General features: G+C 48.1%; 1 protein-coding gene and 1 pseudogene across 2 annotated transcripts in view; one reads left to right on the plus strand and one right to left on the minus strand.

Annotated features, from left to right (window-relative positions):
- Window positions 1-14,752, plus strand: part of RAB11FIP3 (RAB11 family interacting protein 3) — a 115,414-nt gene that overhangs the window by 90,196 nt on the left and 10,466 nt on the right. The window contains exons 6-9 of one of the 2 annotated variants that reach the window (XM_023513811.1): window positions 716-850; window positions 4,844-4,879; window positions 10,916-11,009; window positions 12,478-12,581. In XM_023513811.1, coding sequence (XP_023369579.1) covers window positions 716-850; window positions 4,844-4,879; window positions 10,916-11,009; window positions 12,478-12,581 — 369 coding nt within the window. The remainder of the gene's footprint in view (window positions 1-715; window positions 851-4,843; window positions 4,880-10,915; window positions 11,010-12,477; window positions 12,582-14,752) is intronic. The other variant, XM_012805848.2, reaches the window with a different exon arrangement.
- LOC105887057 lies at window positions 6,633-7,384 on the minus strand (annotated as a pseudogene).

Below are 14,752 nucleotides of genomic sequence, written 5' to 3' on the forward strand. Positions count from 1 at the left end.
CAGCTACTCCGGAAGCTAAGGCAAGAGAATCACCTAAACCCAAGAGCTGGAGGTTGCTGTGAGCTGTGATGCCACAGCACTCTACCAAGGGTGATAAAGTGAGACTCTGTCTCTAAAAAAAAAAAAATCACAAAACTAATTGATCCATCCATGCACAGTTTTTGATAGTGATAGGCTTTAGAGCAGTTATTAAAATAGTGCAGTAACTAAACTCCCACTTGGTGACATTCTTTACTACTACCTTGATGCCTCAATATGTTTTTGGTAAAGAAGAAAGTGCTGTGCTTGGTCATTTACCTTAAAGAAAGGTTTTTGTTATACAGTGAAGCTCTAGGGATACACCTCTTTTCTTCTGTGCACCTGACCAGGAAGGAGCATGTGTGTGTAGGACTCTCTCCTGCTCAAGCTGGTGCATGCCAAGGGCTCCCAGAAGTAACTTGAGGGGTGTGGGCTCACGGCAGTCAGAAGTAAAAGCCACAGCTATAATGATGCCATGGCACTTGGCACTCTACCCAGGGTGACAGCATGAGACTCTGTTTCAAAAAAAAAAAAAAGTAAGAGCCAGAGTATTCCACAGCTAATTCTCTTCCAACATGTGTTTGTTCAGTTCTCCCATCCTATCCTGTCCTGTCTTGTCCTCAGCACCTCAGGTGGAATTCCACGTAACCCGGTGGGTCTTTGCTTTCTTCTAAACTGACACTTCTCATTTCTCTAGCACCGACCCGCTGGCTGCAAAGCTGCACAGCATCCTCACTGATGAGGCTTTTGAGTTTTACTGTAGCCAGTGCCACAAACAAATCAACCGCCTTGAGGATCTCTCTGCTCGCCTGAATGATCTTGAAATGAATAGGTAATTGATATGGTGCAGCTATTTGTGCCCAGCATGAGGGAGACTCCTATTGCCCACAGCCCCTTTGCTGGCCTGGCCCCAGCTCCTAACTGAGTAGAGTGTTCAGACAGTAAGACTTTCCCTGTGGCCTGGCCTGCTCTTCTGCATGCTGTGAGCCCTGCCTAGCTCTCCAACCTCCTCTCCTGTGTGCATGCAGTGGTCAACTCAGAGGCTGCTTCTTTCTCAGGGGGCAAAAATGATCTTTAGATGCTGTGCTGTCCAGTGGGTGAAAGAAGACATTTTCTGCATTTTACTAAAAGATTTCTTTAATGGAGTCACATCAGACAGAATTGGGAAATTTTAAGATTTGGTCTTTAAAAACAGATTTGTAAATGACTTTCAGGAATATTAGTTTAAATCAGGGTTGTGTATATCAAGGTGAGCCCCTCCCAGAACTTTTGTTAGGCTGCCAGAGGAAACTCCTTTTAGTAATTGAGTTACCTGGCTTGGTGCCTGTGGCTCAAGTGGCTAAGGTGCCAGCCACATACACCTAAGGTGGCGGGTTCAAATCCAATGCAGGCCCGCCAAACAATGACGGCTGCAACCAAAAAATAGCCGGGCATTGTGGCAGGTGCCTATGGTCCCAGCTACTTGGGAGGCTGAGGCAGGAGACTTGCTTGAGCCCAGGAGTTGGAGAGTTGGAGGTTGCTGTGAGCTGTGATACCACAGCACTCTACCCAGGGTGACAGCTTAAGGCTCTGTCTCAAAAAAAAAAAAAATTGAGTTACCAAAAATGTTATCATATAGGATACCTTTCCTGCCCTGTTTTTAAAATAGGGTGCCTGGGAGCCCAGCATGTGCCTATTGCTTCCTGCCCCAGTAGTCCCCATTCTGTTTCTCTTCTCGACCCTCTGGTACTAGCCTTCAGGTCCCTTCTTCATCCTTGACCCCATTCCGACCTGTGTCAGCATTCTAGGATCTCCTTTGCTACTGTTCATGGCTTCACAAATCCCATTTACAGAAAACATTTTTGGTTGTCTGCACATGCTAACACGCCCGTTGGGCAACTTGTTAATTTAGTTCATGGTATGGGCTGCATGGGGAGGGTCTGGAGAAGAGATTATTCCTTGTGACACCTACCACAGAGCCTTGCCTCGCCTCACAGGGGGCCTAGTGGCTTGTGCTGGGCAGGAGGGCTGTGGGCTCCAGGGTGGCTTCTTGAAAGAAGGGGCCTTGGACTAGTGAGAGGATTCATAAGAAGTGGCAGAAAGACAAACTATCCTGATGGTTTCTGCATGTTTGGGGTCTTTCTAGAAATCACTTTCCCATCAGTAGGAACCTGCCCCCACTTCAGCCAAGGCCAGCTCATTGTTTATAGCAGATCCTCAATGGTGACAGCCTCTTAAACCTGTTGTACTGCATCTAGTTCCAATTCTGGCACATTTAATGTTTTAACCCTTTTTCTTATATCCCATGCAATACTTCAAAACACAAGCCTCCAGAAAATGCCCAGTCAGAAGGAGAGAATGCGCCCCTGGGCCCTGGCATTTTCGGCCAGTCAAGAGCTTCAGGGGATCTTTGAGGGGGCTTTCCTGGAGACATGCAGCATTCTGACACCTAGTAACTCCAAAAATCTGCTGGCCTCTATTTTAGGGGAAATTAGTTTTTACCTCTTACATACACGTTCAGCTAGGTGTTTAGTGCTTAGGGAAGCCAAGTGAGGACCTCTTCTCCCCATACAGACTTGGCCTGCTACCTGGGGTTTGCATACAGGTCTACCATCTCTGTATTTAAACACAAAGACACGTGTCTCATCTCTCATTCTCTAAAGATTTTTGACATTGAAGTGATTTTTGCCTATGCTGGGAGCTTACCCCAAGGTGCCCATGGTTACCTGTGCTGGGCTTTGAGGCAGAGAAGGGACAGGGATATAGCTAAGTATGACCAGTGTATCCAGTGTCACATGCAGTTTCAGACACCTCTTTCCCTAAGAAAGACTCTACCAAGGTGGATTAATGTGCTGTTAAATCTAGTGTAATCACACACAGAACTCAGAAAATTTCCCCCTGAACACTTAAAGAGATCTGAATCTTGCTCCTTGGTTTCTACAAAATTGCCTAAAAGCAACTTATTTGGTCATGGATGATAAAAAATTATTTAGTCCTCGAGACCCTCGGTAGACATTTTGATGTAAGATGTGATGTCTGCCTGGTGAGCTGCAGAGCATGCCAACAGCAATCATATTCTCCCAGATCCTCTGTCAAGACAATTCATTTTGTAGAAACTAGTTTGCTTTACCCAAAAGTCTATTTTCAAGTTTCAAGCCCTGTCATTGGACTGCCATCCAGTCCCTGAGAGTTCAGTAGCTAAAGTGAGTAGTGAGTCCGTCCTGCCCTATTAGTTTTAGAGCGTCCCAGTGATATTAGGATAAATTCAAATTTGTATTAAAATACACATTTTTAGTCAGGGGCCAATTAAGAGAGGGGAGCCACACAGTAATCTGAACAGGGAAAGTTTAAGAATAAAGAATAACAGGATTGGTGTAAGGAGGTGTTGACTAGGATGAGGGGAGAGAACTCTGGAGAACACACAGGAGCAGCCCCTGCCCTGCTACAGTATAGTGCCCTGGCAAGAGCCACTGCCCCTGGGTCTGTTGAGGACAGCTCAGCTGTGGCACATGAGGTGGCAGAAACATCACTATGGTGCTGTGCTGTCAAGACTTGTTGGGTCAGGTGGCACCTGTGGCTCAAGGAGTGGGGCACCAGCCCCATATACCAGAGGTAGTGGGTTCAAAACCCGGCCCCAGCAAAAAAAAAAAAAAAAGACTTGTTGGGTCCACATTCTAGAGCAGTGGTTCTCAACCTTCCTAATGCTGTGGCCCTTTAATACAGTTCCTGTGGGTTATGACCCACAAGTTTGAGAACCACTGTTCTAGAGTGTGCTGGAAACTACCCTTTGGCTGCCACAAGGAGGAGTCTCACCAGGGGCTCTCCCCCACAGAACTGTCAGGAAGCTGCTGGCTGCTACTCGCCAACATGCCCCATGGGATCTGGTGCCTAGGAAACTAGTGGGGAGGCCAGGTGTTCTGAAAGATCCTTCCAAGGAGCATGCTGGTACCAGGAGGCAAAGCCCTGGCTTCCTGTGGCATCTGTCCAGCACCTCCACTGTCATTTAACACAGCAGAGGACAAGCACATAGAGATCACAGCTCCATTTAAACAGAACAAGTGCAAAGGATGAACTTGGAGCTGAGAAGCAGTACATCGGTAGCTGGCACAGTGTGTATTGCTCCACAAGTAGATTTTGCTGCCTGCTCCGTGAAAGAAAATCATAGATGTGTCTGGGTCAAGGAAGCTGAAGAGAGATAGGACCTGTCTGGCTCCTGTGAGTGCAAGGATAGTGATGGCTCATGTTACTGGAGAGATAGGTGTGTCTTCTTGCAGGTTGAGGCTAATAGTTTAATAGTTAAATTGGAAAATATAGAACACTGGAATTCAGAAATGAATGATAAGGTAAGTTTGGCCCTTTTTGCTGCAGCAAATGGCTAAGTCAGACAGACAATATGTAATTAGCTTCATCTGCGGCCCTGAAACGTCAACAGGAAAGATTTCCCAAGTCACCACCCAGGCAAGTGTTTGCAGTATAAAGTATTAGTGCCTAAGTTAATTTGGGAGTAATTTGCCTTCAGAAACATTGGTGTTGGCTGATGGCTCAGACCTGGTACAGGCAGCTGGTGGGTCCAGGCACTGGGGTCAGCCTCACCTGGAAATTTCCTTGCAGGGTAAAGTAGTAAAATGTGGCAGCGGCCTTCACTAGGCCCCTTACATGGTGCTGTGTCCTTCCCTGCTCTGCTGACCAGGTCTTCCATGCATGGAGCCTGCCTGTGGACAGGGTACTGCATGACCATGTGCATGAACAAGTTGCCCCATTCCCATATCTCTTCAGCCTGAGTTTCCTGTCTCCTCCTGTTCCTCTCTCTGACACAATTTTCCTGTTTATTTTGGGTTTTGCACAGTCCAGCAAAGCGGCTCTCCAGCAAGAAGGTGGCAAGGTAAGCAGATCCTTGATTACTTATTGAAGAATGTTCTTAGGAGATGTATAACTCATCATAGTTTCTAAGAAATCATATTAGAAAACACTCTTTTCTAAGACATTTTTAAAAACTTAAAAGAGTTTCTTTCACGAGTTGGAACTATTTTGAAGGGATGGGTTGTGACAAAAACTTCCAGGACTATGGATTTGGACCTGAATCTATGGCCAGGAAGTGTATGGTGAAAGCCTTTGGAATTCATTGTGTTATATTATGTGTTCACTGCGGGGTCTAGAAAGGGCTCTGGCCCTAAATGTCTGCATTTAGAAGGCAGACAACTTCAAGGTAGAGACTGGGTAAGGGCCCTGACCTCCTGCTAAGCCTGCACCTTTCCCAGCCCTCTGTGCTTCCCCAAGGTGAGTCAGAGATGACAGGCTGGGCCTGACTCTGATTCCTGGAGATCATTTCTTCACTCACAGTTTTGGATGCTCAGTGAGCTTCCTGTATGAAAGATGGCCACACACCACAAAGGTCTTCCTCCCTTCCCGTTGTTCACTAAAGTCAGTGTCAAAAGGTTTGCCAGGTGCCTGTGCCATTTGCAGAGACATGCAGTACTCTCATTGTAAGCCCTCTGGGCAGTCATGCCTCTACTGGGATTAGGAACGGCTCCATGTTTTCATTTGCTGCCCTAGCTTCCTTCCAGTGGGGCCATAAGACTCCCCTCTGGCTTGTTCTGGACCATTCCCTTTCGAGCCTCTTCTCTGCTCCTTTGCACAGGGCACTTTTCAGTCTCATGACTGTGGTCTTAGGTGTGTCTCTCTCATGCTCTGTGAATCTCTTTGTCTCAGGTCTCCTTCCTGCTTCCTTGGTTCTCTTTCTTCCAGCTTTTGTCTGGCACATCTTCCTGCAGCTTCTTGAGAAAAGATGTATCCAGGGGGTAAATTGTTTGAGACTTTGGTAGTTACTTTACTTTTATATTTTGGGTTGGTATGGAATTCTAGATTGTAAATAATTTTCATTTAGAATTTTTTTTTTTTGGAGACAGAGTCTTCCTTTGTCACAGAGTGCTGTGGAGTCATAGCTCACAGCAACCTCAGACTCTTAGGCTCAAGCACTTCTCTCACCTCAGCCTCCCGAGTAGCTGGGACTATAGGTGCCCGCCACAGCCCTTGGCTTTTTTTTTTAGAGATGGGGGTCTTGCTCTTGCTCAAGCTATTCTTGAACCTGTGAGCGCAGGCAGTCCACCTGCCTCAGCCTCCCAGAGTGCTAAGATTACAGACGTGAGCCACCGCTCCTAGCCTTTTCTTTTCTTTTTCATTTGTATTTTTTTTTGGTAGGGGTTGGGTTTGAACCTCCCACCTCCGGTATATTGGGCCAGCACCCTACTCCTTTGAGCCACAGGTGCCGCCCTCATTTATAATTTTTTAAGGCATTGCATATCATTTTCTAGTAATAGAGTTGCTACTAAGAGATTTAATGCATTCTGATTTGTTTTCTTTGTGAATATTTTTCCCTTTCTGGAAGTGTGTTTTTATTTTTTAAGACAGAGTTTCACTGTGTCACCCTCACTAGAGTGCTGTGGTGTCACAGCTCACAACAACCTCAAACTCTTGGGCTTAAGCGATTCTCTTGCCTCAGCTTCCCAAGTAGCTGGGACTACAGGCACCAGCCACAACTCCCGGCTATTTTTATGTTGCAGTTGTCATTATTGTTTTAGCTGGCCCGTGCGGGGTTCAAACCCTCCAGCCTCAGTGTATGGTGGCTGGCACCCTACTCACTGAGCTACGTATGGGTGCCACCTCCAGTTCTGTTTCTTGATTTCCAAAATTTCTCATGGTTTCTGCCACTTTCCACCTGTGTTTTCCACATAGGGATGGAAGGGAAGGACCAAGGCAAGGATGACCCTGCCTTTAGTTGGCTCCAGAACACTTCTGATTCCTTTTAACAAAGTCAGGGGCTGATTATAACAGTCCAGAAACTTCAAGCAGCTGGTGACATCATATTGGAACTCTGTATTGTACCATTCATTAATACTAAGTATTCTGTATTTCTTTTTATGAAGCTTCCATATCATAGTTTCAGAAAGCTTAATGGCATAGATTCTTCAAAATGAGGCCTTGTGATTTCTGACTTCTCCATCTCTAGCACCTAAATCAAGAAGTCTATGGGTTTTACTCTTGTGGTTAATTTTAAGCCGTCTCTAAAATTGATCTGGTGAAAATACAAACATGAGTTTCTTCCTAGTAACCCATTGATAGATGTTCTAAACATAAACAGGCTAAAAACAGATGACACAAAAGAATGATATAATTGGATAAATAGCCAACACGATTTCTAATCATATTGATCAAGGTAACTGAATAAAGCCTGGAGCAATTCTTATTTTTTGTTGCACACGGACTACTGGTGGTTTTCCTTCCTGCCTGTCATGTTCACATTAAGGGAGGGTCTCTGCAGCATCCATGTCCTCTGTACCAGCCACACAGATGCCAGACTCAGGCACAGCCAGCTTACTATTAGTCTCATGGGGCCACAGCCACCCACTCTGATCACTGCTCGTGTGGGCGAGGGGGAGGAGGAGGTGGTACTGCTGCCACTGGCTGCTCCTGCCCTAGCTCAAGCTGTTGTGCCCAACTTACCCATTTAGTACCATCAGAGCCAATGTGGGAGATCCCTCTGTACATTTATTCATTTATTTATTTATTTTATATTTTTTTATTGTTTCAGGTTAATTGAGGGTACCAAAAATTAGGTTAAATGTTTGCATTTGTTAGGTAAAGTCCCTCTTATAATTGGGTCCCACCTCCAAGAAATGTGCCATACACCTTAATGTTGTGCCCCTTTAGTGGGAGCACCCCTATCCCCTTCTCCTCCTCTCTCCCTGCTACCTCATTCTCTCACCCCCCCCACCTTGGATTGATTTGAGTTTTTCTCGTATGTGGGTATTATTAAATCATCAGCTGGCCTCATATTAGCATTCAGTAATTGGATTCTTCTCAATTCTTGTGATACTTTACTAAGAATATCCCCTATACATTTTTTTTTTGAGACAGAGTCTCACTATGTTGCCTTTGGTAGAGTGCCATGGCCTCACAGCTCATAGCAACTTCAAATTCTTGGGCTTAAGCAATTCTCTTGCCTCAGCCTCCCAAGTAGCTGGGACTACAGGCACCTGCCACAATGCCCAGCTATTTTTTGTTGCTGTTGCAATTGTTGTTGTTGTTGAGCTGGCCCAGGCCAGGTTCAAACCTGCCAGCCTCAGTGTATGTGGCTGGTGCTGTAACCACTGTGCTACAGGTGCCGAGCCCGTTTGTTTGTTTGTTTGAGACAGAGTCCCACTGTGTCACCCTTGGTAGAGTGCTGTGGCGTCACAGCTCACAGCAACCTCAAACTCTTGGGCTTAATCGATTCTCTTGCCTCAGACTCCAGAGTAGCTGGGACTACAGGTGCCTGCCACAATGCCCAGCTATTTTTTGTTGCAGTTGTCATTGTTCTTTTAGCTGGCCCAGGCTGGGTTCAAACTCACCAACTTCAGTGTATGTGGCTGGTGCTATAACCAACTGTGTTACAGGCGCCAAGCCACCCTATGCATTTTTTTTTTTTATTATTTTTGGCTGGGCATGGTCACGCCTGTATTGGCTCATGCCTATAATCCTAGCACTCTTTGAGGCCAAGAAGATCACCTAAGCTCAGGAGCTTGAAACTAGCCTGAGCAAGAGTGAGACCCACTCTCAAAATAGCCAGGTATTATAGTGGGTGCTTATAGTCAGAGCTATTCAAGAGGTTAAGGCAACAGGATTGCTTGAGCAAAAGAGTTTAAGGTTGCTGTGAGCAATGACGCCATGGCATTCTACCAAGGGCAACAAAACGAGACTCTCAAAAAAAAAAAAAAAGAAATTGTTTTCTTAGGTAGGGCCCCGTGGCTCACATCTGTAATCCTAGCACTCTGGAAGACCAAGGCAGGAAGATCCAAGGCAGCTTAGGAGCTCAAGACTAGCTTGAGCAAAAGTGAGACTTTGTCACTATTTAAAAGAAAAAAAAAGTTTGTTTTTTGTTTGTTTGTTTTGTTTTTGTTTTTGTTTTTTTCAGTTTTTGGCCAGGGCTGTGTTTGAACCCACCACCTCTGGCATATGGGGCCGACGCCCTACTCCTTTGAGCCACAGGATCCACCCTGTTTGTTTTTTAATTACTTTCTTGGCAGAGCGCAATGGCTCATGCTGTAATCCTAGCACTCTGGGAGGCTGAGGCAGGTGGATTGCTTGAGGTCAGGAGTTCAAGACCAGCCTGAGCAAGAGTGAGACCCTGTGTCTACTAAAAAAAAAAAAAATAGAAAAACTACCTGGGTGTGGTAGTGGCACCTGTAGTCCTAGCTGCTTAGGATGCTGAGACAGGAGGATCACTTGAGCTCAGGAGTTTGAGGTTGCTCTGGGCTATGAAATGCCTACACTCTAGCCTGGGCAACAGAGTGAGACTCTGTTAACTGAGCATCTGCTGAAGCACCAGCAGCTGGAGAACAATTTTTCTCCTGAGACTGTAGCATGTGGGGCCCCAGGGGCTTATACAGGACCCTGAACCCCAAGGTCCCTGAGCCTGAGCCGTGGGCTAGGCAGTACCTCTCATGGCCACAGGGCTGGGGACACATATCCAGTGGAGCTGGTTCCACAAAGGACATACATGCCTGTATGTGCTCTCTAGCTGGCTGTCCCAGGCTCTGAATGTGACCTTGAGTGACCTAGGATCTATACCTTTCTTTGGGACTCTTGCTGTCACTGCCACGGAGTACATTTGAAAATCACACATCAAGGCAGGGCACAGTGGCTCACACCTGTAATCCCAGCACTCTGGGAGACTGAGGCAGGAGCATCCTCTGTCTCTACTAAAAATAGAAAAACTAGGGCCAGTTGCAATGGCTCATGCCTATAATCCTAGCACTCTGGGAGGCCAAGCCAGGTGGATTGCCCTGGGCTCGCAGGTTTGAGACCAGTCTGAGCAAGAGTGAGACCCCATCTCTAAAAAAAATAGCCAGGTGTTGTGGCAGGCACCTGTAGTCCTAGCTACTAGGGAGGCTGAGGTAAAAGAATCACTTGAGCTCAGGAGTTTGAGGTTGCTGTGAACTATGATGCTAAGGTACTCTACCAAGGGCGACAAAGTAAGATTGTGTCTCAAAAAAAAAAAAGGAAAAACTAGCCAGGTGTGGTGGCAGGCACCTATTGTCCGAGCTACTCGGGAGGCTGGGGCAAGTAGGTCACTTGAGCCCAAGAGTTTGAGGTTGCTGTGAGCTATGATGACAGCACAGTACTGAATCCCAGGGTGACAGAGTAAGACTCTGTCTCAAAAAAAAAAAAAAAAAACAGGGCCAGGTATAGTGGCTTGTGCCTGTAATCCTAGCAGTCTGGGAGGCCAAGGTGGGTGGATTGCCTGAGCTCATAGGTTTGAGACCAAGCCTGAGCCAATTGTGAAACCCCGTCTCTAAAAAATAGCCAGGTGTTGTGGCAGGCACCTATAGTCCCAGCTACTTGGTGGGCTGAGACAAGAGAATTGCTTGAGCCAGAGTCTGAGGTTGCTGTGAGCTATAATGCCATGGCACTCTACTGAATGCAACAGAGTAAGACTCTATCTCAAACAAAACACAACCCATACATCAAGAGTATGTACAGGTGTTATGCATAGAGGTCAAGACCCCGAATTAATGTTTCACAGGCCTCTGATATCACAGTGAAGAGCAGCGTTGTCTTTTATTGCACCTGAGTACAAAGTACCCTCATCTCATTAGCTGGTGAGGAGCAAGGTCATGTTCCCTATCAGGCTCCAAAGAGCGCCAGGACAGTGCACACCACAGAGTACGACCTCCTCATTCCTAGTCCCTTGGTAAAAGCCTCCACTCCAGGATACCCCCTTTGTCTAGTGCTTTGTCAGAAGGCAACTCCCTAAAACAGGAGAAGGCCTGACCCTGATAATGCTGTTGTCTGCTTTTCATATTGATTTAGAAATGCTTGTGTTTAAAGAACTTGTCCTTTGGTTTTTTCCCCATTTCCTATGCTTGTTTCTTTTCCATAGGTACCTGCACCAGTCAGGGGCTCTGACCATGGAGGCCTTAGAGGACCCTCCCACTGAGCTGATGGAGGGCCCTGAGGAGGACATTGCTGACAAGGTAGGCCCCGGATGGTGGGAGGGCCCTGTGTTGATGTTGGGGCACAGCGTGGAGAGACTTTACTAGACTTGAGGACAGGGAGGGCCCTGTATCAATGGTGGGGTGCAGTGTGGAGAGACTTTGCCAGAAACTCTGCCATGTGATCTAAGAGGCAAATCTGAGTGCTGGCTTAGCACATCAGGATACACCTTGTTAGGACACCCAGCAGAAGGTGGCATTGTAGTCATGGGACTAACAAGACCATCCAGCCCTGACACTCGTAAGCAAGTTTCCTCTGGGCTATAGTGGCTGTGGGATAAAAAAGGAGTATTTCATGTTATACATGAAGAGGCAATGGAGAGGGACAGAATGGCAGTGAGAGATGCCTCTTGTCCTGTGTGCTCCTCTTTTTTACAAGAGTCAGTTCAGGAGAAGCAGGTTGATGCTGGCAGCATCATGGGAACCCCAGAGATTCAGTTCACCAGGCCCTTGGAGGTAGGATTTGAAGACCTCGGCCTGCAGTGATGGCAGAACCATCAGCATGAGAAGTGGGCTCTTTCCTGAGCTTCACATGAGCAGGTTACACCTGGAAGGCTGTGATCGCAACTACTCAAGGAGCAGCTAGACTCTCATCAAGAGAGGGTGGCAGCAATACCCTCCACCCCCTCTTGCATACCCACTGTCCCCCCCTCTGTGCACCCACACCCCTTCCTGTACCCCTGCCCCCTCCTACATATCCACTGCCCCCTTCCATGCATGTACCAGCCCACCGCCCCCTCCTGCACCCCTTTACTCCCCCCTGCACACCCACTTCCCCCCTCCATGAACCCACTGCACCCCCACCCCCTCTGTGTACTACTCCACTGCTCCCCTCCAGCACCCCCAGTCTCCTCCTACACATCCCAACCCCTCCCGCCTCACTTCTTTAACTCCTTTTCTGGACATCTGTCATTTCACACTCTGCTGACCAAGGCTGAGTGTTTCCTCTGGTTGGCTTCATTCCTCTTCCTCCTGTCTCTGTAGGTGTCTGTTTCCCATCTCATTGTGAGCGTCCTGAGGGAAGGTCTGAGTCCTGGGTCTTTTTGTCCCTCACATCCACAGGCACATGGGCTACCTCCTTTGGCTAGGTCTGGCAGAGCCAGGAACCCACCTGTGTATGGATTGGGGCCCAGGCCTTCCTACCTCATGTGGCAGTCAGCCCAAAGGGTCTTTTCTGCCCCAAAGTCTCGGAACTCCCATTGATATCTGTCCTTGAGCTGTTGAGCAGACATTGCTTCCCCAAGCCCCTTCATCCTGTGATAGGCTACACTGCATGGGGTTTATGGGACAATCTCAAAGAATGAGTTAGACCCAATTCCAGCTTAGCCAGGTGCACCTGATACTGTGCAGTGCTCAGAAAATCCTCAGGGCTGCCTCCCGAGTAGTTCCCTTGGGATGAGCTCTTCTGCTTCTTCCTATCTGACCCTCAAGCTATTGTCTCATTGCCAAGGTCATCTTTCTGGAAAGGCGAGTGTTGGAGCTGGAGAAGGACACCGCGGCCACTGGTGAGCAGCACAGCCGGCTAAGGCAGGAGAACCTACAGCTGGTGCACAGGTGAGCCTAGACAGACATTTGGGGTCTGTGGCTTTGCGCCTCCTGTGTGCACCTGTTAGCATGTCACCCTCACCTGTCTTAGTACTCCACACAGTAGGTTCTGGCCTCTGCTCAGAGGTGTGGTTCTCCCCAGGAGTTGCTTGTCAGTCTCATGCTAAGAGCCAACGGGGGCTCGGTGCCTGTGGCTCAAGTGGCTAAGGCGCCAGCCACATACACCCAAGGTGGCGGGTTTGAATCCAGCCCGGGCCCACCAAACAACAATGACGGCTGCAACCAAAAAAAAAAAAAAATAGCCAGGCGTTGTGGCGGGCGCCTGTGGTCCCAGCTACTTGGGAGGCGGAGGCAGGAGACTCACTTGAGCCCAGGAGTTGGAGGTTGCTGTGAGCTGAGATGCCACGGCACTCTACCCAGGGGAACAGCTTGAGGCTCCTGTCTCAAAAAAAAAAAAAAAAAGAGCCAGTGGGTATCGTACCTTATTAGTGAGCATAGATGGCAGCTGATACTCTAACAGGAGCAGTCTCCACTGGCCACCATACCGGAACCCTAGAAACACCTGGGGCCCTAGAGGGGAATTGAGGGGAGGGGCCCACCTACCTCTCAGGAACAGCTGAGACCTATACCCAGATGGACAAAGAGGCCTGACAGTGTATGGGCCTGACACAGGACCTGATATTTGGCCGTGCAAGCACTCAGGGACATGTAGAGTGAAGCCACTAGGAGACATCACACTGCTGGCTGCGCCCCACCCAGTGCCTCTCTAGGCCAGTGTTCTGGTGACATTGGGAGTCCTCGTGAGACTGGGCAGAGGGCCACCTGCAGCCAGTTAACAGTCACTGTCAGGGACCTCTAGTTTGTGAGCCCGTGTCTAAGAACCTACCCCAAGGAAATACTCCCAGTCGTAGGTGCATTTGCTCTGTGCTGGTTGTGCTCATTTCACTGCATGATCCCATCCATTCACCCTTATACTCACCCTGGGAGATGAGTCTGCTACTGTCTCCCTTTCATAGGTGAGGACAGTGAGGCTCAGGGAGCCCAGGTGATTGCTCAAGGCCTCAGACATGGCATTGGGCATGAGGGGCAGACTGAATTCTGTGCCCCTGGAGTTCTTTGCACTAGTGGGAACAGAAATGATGTCTACATAGGCCTTGACCTGTCCTCAAAGAACGTAGCTCATAGAAGTTGCTCACCAACAGAAAGTGAAATGGGTGGAAACACTAGATGGGCAACAGTTGCACAGTACAATTACAACTGGGCAGGAGTGCAGAAAAGGGAATAAAGGGAGCAGGTAGGAGCTGTTTTCCTGACTCCTGTTTGCAGACTTCCCTTAGAATACGGTATGATCTTCAGACCAAGAATGCCACATAGTCTCAAGGCCATTTTGCAGTGGTGGTTTTCATGCAGAGTAAGATGAGCTCTCCAGGCTGTGCTCACATGGAGCTGAGTTCTGACAGAGGCAGCAAGGTGGCCCAAGAGGCACTTGTGGAAGTGTGGAAGAGGCTCTCTGTACACTTCTGTTCTGGCCAGGATGGCTGGGCTATCTCAGTCTCCTCCACAACTTCAGGCAAGAGCTCTGTCCTCTGAGCCTCAGCTTCCTCATCTCCAGATACTGCTGGCCCCAGGCCCAAGTGCACTTCTGTTGATAGCAGGTCATTCGCATTGTGATCCAGGTACTCCTGCTACAGAAGATATTTGACTCCTACTTTGATGTGCTCATGCTGCATGATACTAGCATGATGCCAGTAACCTGTCCCTTAGCATCGGTAGGTCAGTCTGCCCCTGCCCATTCATACTGAGCATTGGGAAGCATCATGCTATTGTAGGTATGACTGCACGTCATTTCAGCAAAGTAAAAACAAGCTCTCTTGTGGGCTCATGGTTGCCCCTCCTGAGATTTTTACCAGGGGAATGCCTGCCGCCAGCCCCTGCTGCAGAGCTGGCAGGAGGTGATGGCCACATTCATGAAGGAGGTGCATTAAGTATATGGTGCATCTCCAGAGACCATTGCTGCCATCTCCTCTTTGTCAAGGGAACCTGGACAAGTGATTAGCCTCCTTTCTTGAGCTGAAGGTGAAAATTCTGTTCTATTCTGATGTATGTCTGTCAGTTAACCATGTGTGTGGTATGACATCCACAATCCTACTTCATGCCACCCTGTGGCCAGGCTTCAGCTC

The sequence above is a fragment of the Otolemur garnettii genome, unplaced genomic scaffold, assembly GCF_000181295.1.
Source record: "Otolemur garnettii isolate 467f Iridium unplaced genomic scaffold, OtoGar3 scaffold00044, whole genome shotgun sequence".
Lineage (NCBI taxonomy): Eukaryota > Metazoa > Chordata > Mammalia > Primates > Galagidae > Otolemur > Otolemur garnettii.